This window comes from Sarcophilus harrisii, chromosome 2 (genome assembly GCF_902635505.1).
Source record: "Sarcophilus harrisii chromosome 2, mSarHar1.11, whole genome shotgun sequence".
In the NCBI taxonomy this organism is placed as follows: Eukaryota; Metazoa; Chordata; class Mammalia; order Dasyuromorphia; family Dasyuridae; genus Sarcophilus; species Sarcophilus harrisii.
Window position 1 is genome coordinate 279,632,904 of NC_045427.1, and position 18,222 is coordinate 279,651,125.

The 18,222-nt window shown below is 34.9% G+C and overlaps 1 protein-coding gene across 4 annotated transcripts in view; it reads left to right on the top strand.

The window, feature by feature from the left end:
• STXBP6 (syntaxin binding protein 6) overlaps nucleotides 1–18,222 on the top strand; it is a 331,516-nt gene that overhangs the window by 104,592 nt on the left and 208,702 nt on the right. For 3 of the 4 annotated variants that reach the window (XM_023501242.2, XM_023501236.2, XM_003756129.4), the window contains one exon: nucleotides 9,303–9,488. In XM_023501242.2, coding sequence (XP_023357010.1) covers nucleotides 9,335–9,488 — 154 coding nt within the window. In that variant the 5' untranslated portion in view covers nucleotides 9,303–9,334. Of the gene's footprint in view, nucleotides 1–7,885; nucleotides 8,129–9,302; nucleotides 9,489–18,222 lie in introns of those variants that run through there. The other variant, XM_023501245.2, reaches the window with a different exon arrangement.

Genomic DNA, 18,222 nt, shown 5'->3' on the forward strand with positions numbered 1-18,222 from the left:
CAGTGTGGCTTTTTATTGCCTTTGTTCATTTTAATGAAGCTTGACTGTCCAGTAGACACATTCTTACTTGCTTTTCCCTCAGGTCTAAAGCTTAGTCTGAGACACTTAGGACTAGTTTATAGGACATCTCAGAATGAGAAAAGTATATCCTTATAGTGTTTTTTCTCTGTGCGATGAGCCCCAGCACTGTCATGTTTCCAATTAACTTAAGTTTTCCATTTACAACTTCTCTCTTTTTAAGGATCCAGTGAAGTTTCCTTTCTTCTGATTTATTAATGTTAGTATATTTTAAGTTAATTGACAGAAACAGGGATAAAATTTGCAACAGGAAAGTGCAAATAATTGAATATAAACATTGTCCTTTGATTTAAAATGTACAGGGCACAGGTGTGCATACTGGGTATATACTAAGAGGGAAGATAGGAGATTAAAATAGCTTAGATTTGTTATTGAAGTGGAATGCGAGTCACTGGCTCCCTCTCTCTCTCTTTATTAGTTTATGTTAACAATAGTTAATGTTACAAAGAAGAAATTTCATCTCTTTTAGCACCAGTAACATTATACATAGAAAAATATGATAGAGTCAGCAGTCTGTAGCACTGCTCAGGATGCTTTCTCCTCTATTGGAACTTAGTTCCATTTCTTCATCCTAGCTTCATTCTAGGATTAGGGAAGAAGTGTCTCCTTTCAGAGAGTACATGTGGTGGGTAATTACTGCCAAAATATAAGGGGTGTGTGTGTGTGTGTGTGTGTGTGTGTGTGTGTGTGTGTGTGTGTGTGTGTGTGTAAAATCTCCCATGAGATAGGTTTTGGTCAGGCAAGGTCAATATTAATCAAAAGATGCCAGAGGAATAAAAGAAAATTCTATAGTAGTAGAAATATTTCTGGAACCCATTGTTACACTGGGAAAACTCATATCAGCCTCATTCTCTTTTCTGAAATTATCTTTCTAAATCAGTTCTTGAGTGTTTCAGTGACTTCTAGTTAGTCTTTTTGCTGGTAATACTAGCCTAAGAATCTTAGTCTTTTATAATTTTAAAGCTTGAAATCATCTTTAGATTTTATAAGTAATGTAAAAAGATAAAATTGAGGCTCACAGAAGGCAGTTTATTCAGTCACACAGTAAGTTAGGGGTAGAAATAGGACTAAATCCTAAATAGTTTTTAAGTTTTTGTTTTTCCCGCTGCACTGTCAGGTCACTTCAAGAGAAAGATGGACATATAATCAGAAACAATGATTGTTTATGGAAAAAAATACTTATATGTATATATATATATATGTGGGTACATTTGTACATTACATATATAATATATTTGTATGTGTGTATATGAGTTTCTGTGTACAAAGGTATATGTGTGTATATATACATATATGAATACACAATGTAATTTCTTAAGGAACAATATAACTGAACAATTAATTTATTGAGTATCCACTACGAATGATCACTGTTCTAGAAATAAGAGAGATAGAAAGAAAAAGGATTCATCTATATTTTTATTATCTAGTTTATGTTATTCCATATATCCACATAAAATGTTTTCAATGTATTGGAGGCCTTCTTTCTAGGTGTTGGGTTTTATTTTTTTATTTTTTAATTTCACAGGCATATCCTTTGTTCCACATTTTACATGCTGGTGACATGACTCAGTTGCTTCCTTCTTTTGTCACTTGCTATGTGTAGAAAAACAAAACAAAGATATTTTTATGTTACTCTGGCTAACACATTCATATTTTTACTTATTGTTTGTGCTGCCATAATTATCTGTTTTATTTTTTAGTAGCTAGGTGACAATGGATAGAGCATTCAGAATGCCTGAATTAGAATTCTACATCAGACACTTAGCTGTATGGCTCTGGGAACTTAACTCTGTGCCTCAGTTTCTTCCCTGGAAAAATGGGTATAGTAATAATAGTATCCGCTATTATTGTTGTGTATATCAAATGATTTAGCATGTTAAGCACTTTGGGAACCTAAAGTATTATATATCTACTAGCTAGTTATAATAATTAATAATAATATTCTCCAAAGGCTGTCTTCAAATTAATCTCTCACAATAACAATCTTGATAATTATGATTTCTGTATATTCTTAAATATGCACCCTTATTCAAATATCCTTACTTGTTTTCTTAGTGTGTTGAATTCAGTTTCTAGATTATGACAAAAATAATGGTGGAATTTTGAAAATACTTAGAAAATACAATTCACATAGAAATAAAAGATGTAGTTTCAAGTTTTGTATCATCACCAGAATTCACCTCTTTCCCACACACCCCGGTGCGGGGGGGGGGGGGGGGGGGGGGGGGGAGGGGGAAGCCAAAACCAAACAAATCTAGTCTATTCTATTGGTATCTGACTTTTTCTTTAGTTTCTTCATTGAACTATGTAGTATTAAGTACTATGCATATTCAGTTTGTTATTCAATGTGTGTACATTCTGAGAAGAATTGAGCTTTAATACCACCACCCTCCCCCCCAAAGTGGCATTGACTTTTGTCAATTATAAGGTATCCTATGGTAACTACTTTGTAAAACAGTTTTCCTCCTATGATCAAGTAAATCAACAGTCAATTAACTCAAACCAAAGGCATTTACTAAAGATGGTATGGTAAAGATACTTCCTTCCATAGATATGGAGCACATTCTCCCAACATACTGTTTGTGGAAAGAATGGGCAGTAATTTATTGTGGGAGTGAGAAATAGATGTAGGGAAGACATAAGGACAAAGCATCTTAAAATTCTGAATCTGCAGAGTTTGAAGGTCCTTTCTTTCCTAATGTTGTGCCACAGTTCTCTTGTATTATCCTGACTCAGTTTCCTTAATTTTGCTGACTAAGTTTCCTTAAATTGTCCTGCCTCGGTTTCCCTGAATTTTTCTGCCTCAGTTCCTAATTGTCCTGCAATACCACCCCTTCCTCCTAATCATGATGATGCAGATAAGAAGAAAGACTTTCTTTCTATCTTAGGCATCATCAGAATGTTGGTTGCCTCTCTCCATTCTGTAATCCCATTTATTAAATGCCCCCCATTTCTCCCCCAACCCTGTCGGAACCGGAGTGTAAGTCCCGTGTTCCCGCTGTCAGCACTCAGACTCCACCCCTGCCGTGGGTGGAGTACCTGTATCTGAGCTGTGTATATATATATACACATATATTGTCTCAATGACAATATATATATATATATATATATATTGTCATTGAGACAATATATGTATATATGTCATTGAGAACTCATATTGTTTGCTGGATTCTTAGAGACAATAGTCTCATTCAGCCCTGTGACCAAACCATGGATCCATTTGGTCCCAGTAAATCTCTCCTTTTCAAATAAATTATTAAAAAGTCTCTAATCTCTATCTTGCCTCAGTTTCTCCGGTATTACGCTATATGGTCCTCATAGAGCTCCTTTTTAGGTGCAGTGACTCTGTCATATATCTTTCTCAGCAGAACTTTCAAGGTTTATTCTTTATAGCTTGAATCTTAATTGCTATCTTCATTCTCTTTTGAGTTCCCATCTTTTTTTTCTTCTGTCAGGGATCTTACTCTAACAAGTTTTCTTTGGGTGACTGCTTTTTTGTATCCATATGTATGTAAATTTTATATTTTAAATCCCTCACCTGTCTTTTTTCTTGAATAGACAGAATCTGGATTGTTTAATGCTTGATAGGATGAAAAGAGGAGAAATCCTTACCCATTTCTTATAGCCTTCTCAAACGCAAAGTATTCTTGAATTGAATAGCTTGGGCTCTTTCTTTCTGGGAAGCTAGGATCCCTATAGCCTCTAGTTTCATTTAGGCTGTATTCCTTGGCTGAAGTATGGCTACCTTCTTTTAGAAAGACCCACAGACTCTTGCTCTTTGACAGGCAAATTTTTTCTCAGTTTACTCCTTCAGGATTTCTGCCTTGAGGCTTGTCACATTCCAATTAGGAGATGGAAGGGCAGTTTTATCTTTTACTTTTTGACCAATCTTTTTGGTATAGATTGGAGCAACTTGGTTGGGGATCTCACGCTAACTTATGGTAACTGACCTCTATGTTTCCCAGATCTTCATTTCTATAGACTAGGTTATAAACTAGGCAGTGGCTATTTACTGAGTAATCATGAAATATTTGGAGTGCAGGGTTCCCAAGTTTTTTTTTTTAAATCTCAAGTCCCTCATGTCATTCCATGCAGATAAGTAGATGGGGGGTGGAGTAGGGGTGGTGGTGAGGTAAACTAGAAATATTATTCATTGTATCTTCTAGCTGCTTAAATGATTACCTGTTCTTTTTATGTACATAAAAACTACTTAAAGCCTCATATCTTTTTTATAAGATACAAATAAACCTTCCCCATTTTTGTATCCTTTGTAAAGGGCAAAATGATCTAATGAAATTTAAAAAAGATATACCCTTTAAAAGATACAAATGTAAACTGAATGGAAGGAGCCTTTATATCTCATCGTCTCTGTTACTTATTCTTTTATTTAATATTTTAATTAATCTCTATTCTCAAAGAATTTAACCTTCTTATAAGAAATTTAACTGTTTCAAAATAGAACTTGCTTTAATAAACTTTTCAAAAGGAAGCTGATTTGTCCATGATTATATCATTGGTCTTTTAAAGGAGGAGCTAGGATATTTACATTGAATTTGATTGCATATGAATGGTGCCTACTGAAGACCATTGGTAGATATTGATCTAGGAAAGACTGAGGTATTTTAAGAGGTTTTATATACTTACTGGTGTATTCTTATAGCACTGAAAATTTATGTGGCTTTATATTTATGCATATGTACATGTGCACACTCTGCATGTGTGCATACACACACACACACACACATACACATATATAAGTACTTTATACACTCCATGTTCTAGGTGCCAGTATTAGATCTCCCAAGTGACAGATGGGGTATGAACTGCTTTGATAAAGCAAATTTTCTGTACTAAAGGAATCACAGATTCTTCTTTTGTGGCTAAATATTTTCACAGAGGATTTTTAACCTTGATTCCTATAGCTGCAAAAATAGTAGCAGGTATCAAGCTTCCTCTTTGTCCAGGGAATCAATAGCATCTTTATGCAATATAGAGAGACTGCTGGGAAATTGTTAAAGCTCCAATTTTGAGTGATTCTTGAACCTTAAACAATTATATTATAGTCATTCTGTTTCTGTCAAGCAAGGCATCAGGTTAACAAAGGCAGTTAGCTGACTTCACTTAGAAGACATAGTGAAAATTGATACTTTACAAATTGGAAAGAACAGCATAATAGCCATGCTCTCTGATAGAAGGGCACAAAATGCAGATTCTCATTTTCTTTAGGTCGATTGTAAATGAAACAGACTGGAATTGACTAACAAAGTACTTGTTAATGTAGTTACATTGCCTTCCTCTGGTCTTGACTCTCCATATTGGTTCTGATCTGTTACCTGTCAATTGATGACCATACATTGATATATAGATAAGTAGAAACGTATGATAGAACTGATGAGTTGGCTCAAAAAAGTTTTGGAGTCCTAGGTGAGAAAAAAAAACAGGTTTGGGGAAGTTATGTTGGATTTCACAGTTCTTAAGATTTCAGTTATATGGTTTGACTTAGATTGTATTGGGTATGGCTTCTTGTGGTCATCCTCTAGTATATTCCAAATTTGTTGGAAGACCAGTTCATTCTGTCTTTTTCCCAGTTTTATGATACTCAGTGATCTCTTATTATGCTCTCCATCCCTTTTCAATTTGGCAGTTGTTATATGAAGTTTTCAAATCTTATGATAATGATTTCACAAAAACATATCCTTTTCTTGTCTGCTTTCTTCCTTTTTTATTTTAACATTTTTTAATTGGTCAAAGGACAGATTGAAACTGATGTACTTTCACTCTTTTTGTTAGGGTTCATGGAAATCTGATGAAGTACTTTGATGTTAGATAGGTGCAAATGTGATAATGATGGTGATTGTCATTATTTACAATGCTCTAGCTATGTTATAACTTCTGTGTTTAGAAAAGTACTTAAAAGACTTCTTGAGGAGAAAAATATTGAGTAGCTCCTATTAAATTATAGTTTGCTATTTGAATTGGTCAAATCAGATTGCTCTGGTTTCTTCTGATGGCATGAATTTGTCAAGTGACATAATTCACTTAACATTTTGCTGTGGACCTCTGTCTCTAAAGCCCTTAGCATGTAATAGTGTGTGCTTTTAACTGTGTCTCTCCTATCTGCTAGACTGAATGCTTCATGAGTCAGAGAACACATCTTTTCACTAGTTATTTCTATCTCAGCATAGTTCTTGGCTCATAATATCAGTTTTTTATGAGGATACACACACATGTGATCTGTGCTAAATGAAATAATTAATTCACGTTTCTGGAATTGATGGATCCGCAAGAGTACCAGGCTTGGAGCCAATAAAATCTGAGTTCAAAACCAGCACGAGATGGTTATTAATTGCGTGACTCTAAGCAACTCACCTAATTCCTATTTGCTTCAGTTCCTCATCTGTAAAAAGGGATCACTGGAGAAAGAAATGGCAAACCACTGAAGTATCTTTGCCAAGAAAACTTTATGCACAAAAATCCTTGGTGTCACATAGATTCAAACATGGCTGAACAACAACTAGAACAGAAACAGAGGAACTAATTTTGTTTAGAAGAAAGTTCTGAAAATACCCTCTTTGTTCCTGATCTCTTTTCATATTCCAGACTACATCATTCCATTAAACAAAAACCATTTCCTAAGAAGACATTGCTTCTGTCCCACTTAGATCTCAGTAATAGATCTTGTCTTATTTAGTGTTCTTTAATAAGCCGAATAAGTTGTTACAGAACAAATAGTAGATGACTGTACTCTTGGAGGATCAGCCTCACTTGTTATTTATTGGATACAGTTTTCAGGAAACTTAAGTCATAGGAAATAACCCTTTATATGTTTCAGTTTATTTTTTTCAGTGACTAGAATGAATAGAATGGTAATTTAGATAGCATGACACTTAAATTTAGACAGCTAAGTAGTATAATTGATGGGGAAACTGACTTTGGAGTTAGAAAACATGAGTTCAAATCCTGCTTCAGACATTTACTGGCATTGTGAACCCAGTTGTTTAAATCCCTTTTTTGCCTTAGTTTCCTCATCTCTAAAATAAGGATAATAATAGCACTTATCTCCCAGGTGGAAATGAGATGTCTAGGAAAATTGAGAGTCTAGGAAAAAAAAAAAAAGGCTACATGTCTTAAGATGTTAACACTGAAAAATACGGTATTTGGGGTAAGTTAAAATCATTAAGTTTTTAGTCTAATCAAGGGGAGGGAAGAACATAATTAAATTAATGGCCTTTCGATGTCAGAAATAGTTCAGTGCCTGCTTTGTGCAGAGCTTGCCATTTAGTAAGAAAATAACATGATCTCTGTGCTGTAGAAGCAATTCAATCATGTCCAAATCTTGGAGTTTTCTTGGGAGAAATACTGGAGTGCTTTGGCATTTCTTTCTCCATATCATTTTTGTGGATGAGAAATTAAGGCAAACAAAGTTAAATGATTTGCCCATAGTAACACAGCTAGTAAGTATCTAAGACCAGATATGAACTCAGAATGATAAGAATTCATTACTCCAGGCCTGAAAATCTATTGCCTAGCAGACTTAAAGAAGTCTAATTCTATAAGTATACATCCACAGGGAAATACAGTGTAAGATAGTTTATAGGGTAATTGGAGTGAGGGGGAAAATAAAAGGCATGAAATACTTATATTCTTAAATTTCTTGTTATATTTTGTTTAAATACAAGCGTCACTTACCTTCAAAGGCTGATAGATTTAGAGGTAGACGAAACCTCATAAATTGTCTTAACTATCTCTTGTATATTATATTATTATCTTATATATTTTATAAATATGTAATGTTTAGATGTAAGAGGATGTGACTACTTAGTAGTGTAACACACAAAATGGCAGAGATTGAATCTAATTCTTTTGCCTTCAAATCTAGAATTCTTTCCACATTGACATGCTGACTGCCTTGCAGGCATCCAGATAAATTTCTTTATATTCCCAAATCTGAATCTATCAAGTGGCAATGAAGTGATGCAGTGAAGAGAGGTTTTGGACTCGGAATCAAGAAGGCTTGAGTTCACATCATATCCCAGATGTTTACTAGGTGTGTAACTTTTGGAAAAGAGTCACTTATTCTTTCTTAGCCTCAGTTTTTTCATCTGAAAATGGGGATAATAATAGCACCAACTTCCCAGGATTATTGTTCACAACCAAATGATATAGCATACTTAAAGTATTTTGCAAAAACCTTTGCAAGTTCTCTTGAGGTACTATTTACCGATTGCTAACAGAAAAAATAGTATGTATCTTTCAACTTTGACAATATAATAGTGATATTTACTTTTATTTGAACAGAATCTTGTTTTAGAGAAACAGTTTTATTTGGAATTAGAGGAGTTATAGAGGAATTGCAATGAACTCTGAATTAAGGATTCTTGGGCACTGGAATAGGATCTTAATTGGGGCCTAGAGAGGACCTTGTTCCAGGGTGAAGGAGAGGTGACATTAGCCAGCATGGAGAGCACTGAACTTGGCATTGGGTTTGCATTTGAATGTTGGCTCTGTAACTGCCTTTGTGACCTTGGGTTAGTATATTTGGGCTTTCCTGCAGGATAAAGATGTTGAACTATCTAACAAAGTCTTTTAAAGCTTTAGATTTATGATTCTATAATGTTAGATTTAGGAGTCATCAGAGGGCATATATTAACAAACTAGAGGACACTTTGGAGTAGTTAATTTCTCCCAAGAAAGGCATTAGGGGGTGAATGTACCTAATTGTTTATGGAAGTAATTAAGTTGAGGATTAAGCTCTTTTAATGAAATCACAGTGAGTTATAAGTAATGGTTAACCTAGAAATTGAAACATATAAAAAAATAACTTGCTACCTATTTTACATATCCTTATAATAATGTCATATTCATGGTACTATATAGAACTATCGTATGTAGCACTAGAGAATACTGGGGCTGCTAAGTGGCACAGTGGATAGAGCACTGAACTTGGAATCAGGAAGAATCATCTTCATGAGTTCAAATCTAGTCTCAGACACTCAGTCAACTCCCTTTGCCTCAGTTTCCTCATCTATAAAATGAGCTAGAGAAGGAGATGGTAAACCACTTCCAGTATCTTTGTCAAGAAAACACCAAAATGGGACCACAAAGAGTTGAATATGACAAGAATACCATTGTGTAATGTTATTCTATAATATCTTTTAGTATTCTTATAGGTAGTCTTACAATATCATTAACTCCAATCATCTTTGTGGTTTTTGCTTTAGCGGAATTACTGGGTATCCATTTTTGATCTACAATGAGTGCTAAATCTGCAATCAGCAAAGAAATTTTTGCACCCCTTGATGAGAGGATGCTGGGAGCTGTCCAAGTCAAGCGGAGAACGAAGAAAAAGATTCCTTTCCTAGCAACTGGGGGTCAAGGCGAATATCTAACTTACATCTGCCTGTCAGGTAAGGTGGGGGAAAAGGATTCTAATTGCAACTTTATACTTAAAAATGATTAATTCTCAATTATGCAGAGCCTAATTGTCCAATCAGCATATAATTCGTGCCCTTTATCTCTCCAGTTACCTACTCCTGTACCTTTCTTTGACCTTGCTTCTACAATGGCAATGAGGGGAGGTGAGATTTTACTTAGGAAATTTGGCTAAGGGTTTTTAGGTGAGTTTGGGAATTAATGTGTCCATGTATTACTTTTTTGTTCAGTGCTGCAGATGATAAAGGGTTTACTAGCCTTTCTTTTTTCACTTATTTTATAATTATTTCTGGTTATCTGGAAGGATTGTTCATTGCTGATAGCATCAGCAGCAACTTTCATTTGTATAACTGGAGCAGATAAGCAGTGATGGGTGATGTCACAAGATGAATCTTGGCACCTTTTGGAAGGTGAGAATGTCTATAAGGCTCTCAACTCTTTGCATTGTCTGACAGCAGGTGACTTGTCAGGCAGATGGATCTCTTTTAGTAAGTTCCCTTTGAGCATTTCTTTCCTTTTATGATTGAGACTGTAAGGCATTGCTGCAGGATTTATTCTGGACTCATAACTCAGATTTTTCTGATAAAAATTAAAATGGGACTTCCTATAGAGTTATAGGAATTTCCACTTTGACCTTGGGCATACAGAAAGACCATATTTGACTCTGTTGCTTTGGACAGAATAGAAGATGAATTGATTCATTTCCAATTCCTTTTATTATTCTTTGAGAATGATTTCTTTCCCTTTTCTCTTTTGATCCTTTCTTTTTTTTTTTTTTTCCCTTTTGGTCATTGTGTTAGACATAAAAATTTAACTGGAATATATTTCAGAGAGATGGTGATTTTTTCCTAGGAAAAAAGCATGATTGCACATGTATAATCATATTTTGTCTGAAAAAGCGTTTTCAGCTTGTCCTTATTTAGGCCATAAATTGGAACAAAATGAGGCACAGGTAAAATATCTAAGGTAGGATAAAAAAGTTTGCTTAGAGCTGAGAAAATATTATCTGCAAGATTACAGCATGGATTTGGGTGAGCATAACTTCATTCCTCCTATATTGTTCCTATAAGAAGCCTGAGAAAAGCTGCTGACTCCTTCCTTGTACTTGGACCCTAGAAAGCTACATCAATGCCTCAAATCTTAGTCCTCTCAGCTAGTTAGATCTTAAGGGTGATGTTATTGAAGCAGGCTAAATATCAGATATTCGGCTTACCACAAAAGAGAATATAGAATGTAAAGGTCAGTGGAAACTTAGAGATCATTAAATTTAACCCTATTTACTTTACAGATGAGGAAACTGAAGTCCCAAATAGTGAAGTGACCATGTGTTTTATTTTGGTTATAGAAGAATAATAAAGACAAAGTTGGGCAACTAGATGACTGAGTGATAGAGCACTAGCCCTGAAATAAGCTTCAGAATTCAAATCCAGCTTCATTTATCCAAGTCATTTAACCTTTGTGTACCTTAATCCCCTGGAGAAGGAAATGGCAAGTCATTCCAGTATTTTCGCCAAGAAAACCCCATAAGTAGTATAGTTTACTGCGTCATGAAGACTTGGACATGACTGAAACACAGTAGCAAGAGATAAAAGGTGCATAGCAATGTTGGGAAGAAAAAAGACTGGAATGAGCATCTTTGTGTTCCATTATCAGTTAGATTACATAACTTTCAAGGTTTCTTCCAGGTGTCAGATTTTGTGATTCTTTCATTTGCCCAATGCCAGTCAGACAGTAAGTTTCAGAGTCATATTTTGAAATGAAGTCATCTTATTCTAAATTAGGCATTCTTTCTGCTGTCCTACACTTGCTTAGAAACATAGTCCCCTGCTAAGGCTAATTTTTTAAATGGCTTTTTAAGCTTTAGTTTTAGAAAATAAAACTAAGAGAAACTTCTGAATCATCTTAGACCTTATATACTTTCCTTCCAAATACTAGACCATAATATTTATTTGCCTTTTGGCTTTGTAGATTCAAAGCACATACATGTACATTCTTATTTAAAGCTTGTAGGGTACCATCCCCATATTAATAGATGAGGAATCAGACTACACTGAAGATTGAAATATGACTGCTAATTTAATTTGTGTAATTAATGGATATTTGAGTACCAATAAGATAAAGGCCATAGGAGGTAGCTTGGTGTAGTGTCCAGAGAGCTAGCTTTGGACTTGACAAGATCTGGGTTCAAGTCTTGCCTTTTCTCATGGACAAATCAATGCCTTTGGCATATTCAACTCTAAAGCATGAAGTTGGTAGGCGGCATCAGTGAAGGAAGTTTCTATATTGTCAATAAAATCATAGATCTTGACCCTTTCACTGGTCCATGCCTCCCTAAATCTGCCACCCCCAAAAAAGAGTGGAAATTTAATGACAGAAGATATTAGGCATACATCCTAAGGAAATCATTGGTAAAAAGGAAGGTTCCATATATACCAACATATTGAAAGCAAAATTTTTGTATCAGCAAAGAATTGGAAACAAAGTGAATACCAGTTTATCAGAGAATGTCTAAACAAATGGTGATTTATCAGTATAATGGAATATAATACTGTACCGTAAGAAATGAAGAATATGAATACAGAGAAGCATGGAGAGATTTAAATGAACTGATGCAAATTGGTAGCTAGAATCAATAATGCAATATATACAGTAACCATAGTAATATAATTAGAAGAACCAACACAAAACCATCTTTAAAAATTACAAAGAATAGGGCCCCAAAGAAAAAAATGTAGGAAGTTATCCCTTCTACCCCATCAGATTTCTTTGCAGAGTTTTAACTCTGCAAAGGGTATATGGGTGTGAAACAGTCTATGTATTTTCAGTTTTCAATTCAATTCAATTTTCAATTCAAAATACAGATTTTTTTTTTTCAATACATAAATTGGTTTTGCTGGTGTTTTTTTTTTTTTGTTTTGTTTGTTTGTTTTTTTTTTTTTTTTTTTTTTGGTCCTCTTAATGAAAAAATAAATAAATTCTGTGTCTTATGGGGATAGCTTTCTGGGGAGGAAGAATCAAGAAAGATCCAGTGTAAAATGTAAGTGATGTAAAAACAAAAGAAATCTATTAATAAAACATTTTTAAAATAAACTATGTGGAATCTTTCTAGGAATAGCATCACAAGACTTCATTGTTAGTGAGAATAGGGCCTTGGAAATGTTTGTATTTTTTTTTTTTTTATTTAGGTGTTTCTTGTATCAGTAATGAGAACATTTCATCAAGCTGAAAAACAATTTGATTTATTGCTGAGTTGAATCTGAGACTGTGGGATTTTGCCAAGATTAGCCCTTAGATAGAAAATGATTATATCTGGTTATTTTGCTTATATCCTATTTTGTAGTGCTGTTTTTGTTGTTTTTTGTTTGTTAGTTTGTTTTTAGGAAGTAATGATAAGAATGTAGTGCTGTTTTTGTTGTTTTTTGTTTGTTTGTTTTTAGGAAGTAATAAAGAAGAAGATAATGATAAGAAAAGTGGCCTTTTGGTCCAAAATCTACCAGTTTTTCACTATGCATATAATTGAACAGTTTTGGTTAGATTTTCGCTCTTCATTATTGCCTGTGTATTTCTATTTGTCCCATGTAAGAGTGATAGGAAGATTCTGACAACCTGATCTCTGTGAGATAGCATAATCATTTCCTCTGCAATTTAGAATAATGACCTAGGAAGGCGAAAAGCATGGTTGTAGGAGAGCTGGGGATCTTTAACAAATACCCATCATCTTCAAACTTCAAATCTGAAATTCAGAGCTATGCTTTCCCACTGCCTACTGATTAAGGAATCCTTTGTTTCCAACAGCTCTTACCACTTGACTATTTTAAGTTGTATAAGGATAGATTGTGAAATAGATATGACATTTAGGCAGATAACATAACTGAAGGGGAGGGGAAAGGGAGCTGGATGAGATTGACACCGGAGTCTTTCCAATTCTGATTTATTTTTTTAATTGAGAGGGAAGAATAAAGAAGCATCATTCACAGTTTGCATTATTTTCACACTTTGGGTTCAACCAAGGAATTGGTAACAGTTTGTGGAGTCCACCTGCTGCTTGAAGATATGTCAGTCTCATCCTTGAGGATGTTTGCAAAAGCCAAATTCAGATTCTTCTCTTCTCATTCTGACTGTGATTATCTTTCCATTTTAGTAGAGAAGATAGCAGTAGAGCATCTTATTAATTGTGTCTTCCTTTGTTCTGATTGTGTGGGGGTTTTCCTCCTTTTTTCTTTTTAAACACAAATTTCCCTCAACTCTGTCCTCATTCCTATTCTGTACCTTTGAATAAGAGTATTGTTCTCCTGTTTGGAATTGCACAAACAGCTGCCAAACAAAAATTTGGTCTGAAATGAGACTGACCCCTTCAGTCTCTTCTAGCTAATTTTGAGTATAATGGTGAAAGTGATTAACCTATTCTTGATAGGGTTGATTGAGAATCATCATTTATTTTGAAGCCATTGAAATTGTAGAATTTAGAGCTGTAAGGGACCTTAAAAGTGACCTTATGGTGACTTGTCCAAGTCAGTGATATAATCAGTATTCAGACCCTCTCTAAATTCAGTAAGATGTTTTTTGTTTTGTTTTGTTTTGTTTTTTGGTGGTTGTTTGTTTTTTGTTTTGTTTTGTTTTGAACTGACTTCAGGGTAGTAATCTGAAAAGATTTTTTTGCCAGTTCAAAGAGAATACAAAGTTAAAAGGAGTATTAAATTACATATGCATTGTATATTCCTAACATTTTATATGAATATATACTTTTTTCCTCACCTAACTTGTTTTGAGTTTTTTATTTATATAGTGTTTTAATTCTGTTTTTCTTGACCCTTTACCTAGTAGGATTCCTATCTTGTTGAGTAGAAGTCTGTTAATGACCATAATGCTTATTAAATGTAAAAATGGGTTATCTAGGGAAGTGATGAAATGTCTTTTAAGATAAGAGAGGGATCAGGAACACAGAGAGAAAGACAGAGAGGCAGATAGAGAAAGGGGGAAATGAAAGAGAGAGAGCATGTGTGGGGAAGAGGGAGAAGATGTATAAGGTGAAGCAGGCTGGTACTTTTTGGAATGATTTAGTATATAATTTGTAAAAGGGAAGCACCATAGTTTAGTAGAAAAAAACAGCCAAGAGACCAGTATCACTGAGTGGAAGAGTAGATATATGGGAATAATATTTAAGAAGATTGGAAAAGTAAGAGGGGGCCAGTTTTGAAGGGCTTTGAATGCTAAACAACATTTAGTATTTGTTCCTAGAGTTAATAGGGAGCTACAGGAGTTCATTTAGTGGGAAGTACTTTAAGAAAATAATTTTGTTTGGGACAAAAAGACCTACCCAAAGTGACTACTACAGAGATCACTCATAGAAAGCAGAATTATTTATTAGAATCTCGAGAAGCGGACCCTGTCCTAGTCTGTGAGCAAAATTTCACAGCAGGATAGAACCAGAGCCTTAAATACGCTTACAGCTTTTATACATTTCAGACAAAGAACCTCCAAATCCCACCCTCTTTATGTTGTGATTGGTCACATAAGTCTACTGTTCCCCTATTGGTCAGTGGAATGTAGTAGATAAGGTGATATACAGCTTCTTTGGCCACATAATCCCTTTGATGGATGATGGAATGTAGTCCAGGGTTTATCTAAACTCATGTGACTCCTGAGAAGCCAAAACTGAGGCCTGTAGGCTTGATCTACTTTAGAATCTGTAAGTTCTTCACCTTTTCCCACACAATTCTAATGGCCAAATGGAGACTGCATCAGTGTGGAGAAAGGCTTGTGATAGTCAGACCCACCATCAGACTATTGCAATAATCAAGATGTGAGGTAATGAGGGATTGCTAGGGTGGTGGCAGTGTCCAAGGGAGAATATTTGAGAGATGTTCTCCAGGCTTTAGCAACAGCTTTGATATAAGGGAGTGAGAGAGAATGAAGAATACAGGATGATTACTAGGTTGAGATCTTGAGGGCCTGGGAAACCTGGATATTACCCTTTATAGTAGTAGGGAAGGTAGAGTGTGGGATGGATGCAAGACCCCTTTCTCCAATATAATTAATCAGAGACATCTTCAAGTACAAAGAGAAAGCATTTATTTAGTCCTTGCAGGAAGAGGTCCTGACACACCTGGGAGCTATCCCAACTTCCATCATGTGCTCCTGGAACCTGGCTAGCTTCCACCTTGCACAGGACTTAAAACCAAAAGATCTGAGCCTTCTCATTGGATAGACTAAAAGGACGTAACCATCCCTGACCAATGTCACCAATGTTGGCTGATTCCTGTGGGTCACATCACTTCCTGTAACTTCACAAACCTTCTTCATCCCAAGGTTCAAGGGTGGGAATAGGGATCATATGAATTCCTGAAACTCAAGGTTCAACTAGGGATAGGGATTGTATGACAGACCTAGTCTCTTAAACTTGAGAAAACTTCATCCAATCAGTCCCCTTGCGTAGGAAGAGGAAAGAATTTAAGGGAAGGATAAGTTCTGTTTGGACAGACATTGAGTTTAAGATGTGTACTAAATATCCACTTGGAAATGTCTAAAAAGCGATTGAAGATGCTATGCTGAAAGTCATCAGAGAGGTAAAGGGCAGCATAGGTAGATCTGAAAATCATCAGATGGTAATTAAATCCTTGGGAATTGATAAGATCAGCAATTTAGAGTATTGAGGGAGAAAAGAAGAAAGTCCAGGACTCTTCTTTAAGGGACACCTCTTATGAGGGACATGACCTGGAGGAGACTCCAGCAAAGGAGATAAGGAAAATTAAAGTATAATTGGAGAATTTTTTTTAAAATAAAAATGCAAGAAAGCATAGGTGATGTTAATTTAAAAAAAAAATCATTAAGTAGCTGAGAGAGATGTGTTTCTATTTTAATTTGATACCATAGTACTAGAAGATCTCAAGTCTTTTACTGGTTGTGCTTGGAGACCAAGAAATTAGAGAAGATAGCAAAAGAACTCCGTATTTTTCCCTTGCCTTATATATATTAAGTTAAATATAAATCATTGGATAAGAAGTAAGGGATGCTAAGTATATTGTTAAGTGGTACCTAAAAAATTATTTCAATATTCTATTATTAATTCAATTCCACAAAGATTTATTAAACATCTATTATATGCAGGATTTAGTTATGGCCTTTCTTAGTCAGAGAGGTCTAAAGGTGAGGATAAAGCATTTAAACTAATGACAGGGAGCAGCTAGGTGGTAAAGTGGATATAACACTAACCCTGAAGTCAGGAGGACCTGAGTTCAAATCTGCTCTCAGTCACTTAACACTTCCTAGCTGGATGATCCTGTGCTAATCACTTACCCCCAATTGCCTCAGCAAAAAATAAGAAGATAAAAAAATAATAAACTAATGACAGTCTGGGAGTGGGAGGTGGGGAGAAAGCATAAATTGAAGATTTTAGGAAAGATAGGTAATAAAAAAGTAGGAGAATTGAGTCATGAAGGAAGCTAAGGATTTTAAGATGCAGAGTAGAAGGTAATACATTTTAGGTACTGGTGATATCTTGTATACAGGTATGGAAGCTGGAAAAAGAATGATATTTTGGGCAGCAGCAAATAAACAAGTTGACTGGACATAAAATGCTAAAAGGGAACATCAGACCATTGATTTGGAGTAGGAAGGTACTTTCCATTTTATCAAATAAAATCTCATTTTACTAAGGAACGGAAACTAAAGCCTAGAGGAGTTAGATGGTGTATCCAAAAAAATGTAAAATGTCTGCAAATGTAATCATGTCATAAAGTGCTTAGTGGGGGGAATTTTTGTTTAACATACAATAAGCAATAAGGAGACCCTGAATATTTTTGATGAAGGATGGAAGGGATGGAACACTACAGTCAAGTTTTTGCTGTCACTCAACAATAGGAGGTGCAGGGAACACAATTAGTAGGGGCTAAAGTTGATGACATTAAAGATACCTCAGATTCCTCAGAATGTACTTAAACTTTGCTGGGAAAATGAAGTAACCTGGCTCTGAAATAGTGATCCAGAGATACTTGTTATATTTTTTAAAAGTTAAACTACTTTTGGCGGTTAATGAGTTAATGTTCCTTTTTAGCTAGAATCCATTAATAGAATCAATTAATATAGGATTTGTTTTGTCTTGTAGAAATTATATGTATTGCCAAATAAAAACAGTCCACTTTCCTCTCATCTAAGATAATGAAGAAGGTATGTGTTTTAGCCAAGAAAATGACAGTTGGAAAATATACTTTCTAGAACTTTGATTCTTCTTATAATTTAAAAGCTTTGAAGTGTAGTAGGTAATAACTTGTAATCCTGGTTGACTCTCTGAATTTCCCTGTTTTTTTCTCATTAAGAAATCTGGGAATACTTTTCTAACATTCTCACATTTTAGAAATTGAGGGAGATAGATAAGGATTGTACCAAAAGTTTTTATGTAGTTTCAGGTGTGTGTGTGTATGTGTAAAACACTTTTGAACCCTGTGAAAGGAATCTAATTTTATATCTTATAAAATTGCTTCTCTGTTGCTCTGTAGTTGCTTCATATATCTGTCTTATTTGTTCAGTTGGATTTTAAGTTCCTCAAAGTTATGACCATATATTATTTTGCATCTCCCTCTCTGACCTTAACCAGTTCCCTTAGAGGGAGCAGATGGCGCAGTAGATAGAGCAAAAAGCTTAGAGCCAGAAAGACCTGAATTTAAATTTAGTCTCAAACACTTAATAGCTATGTGAATCTGGGCAAGTCAC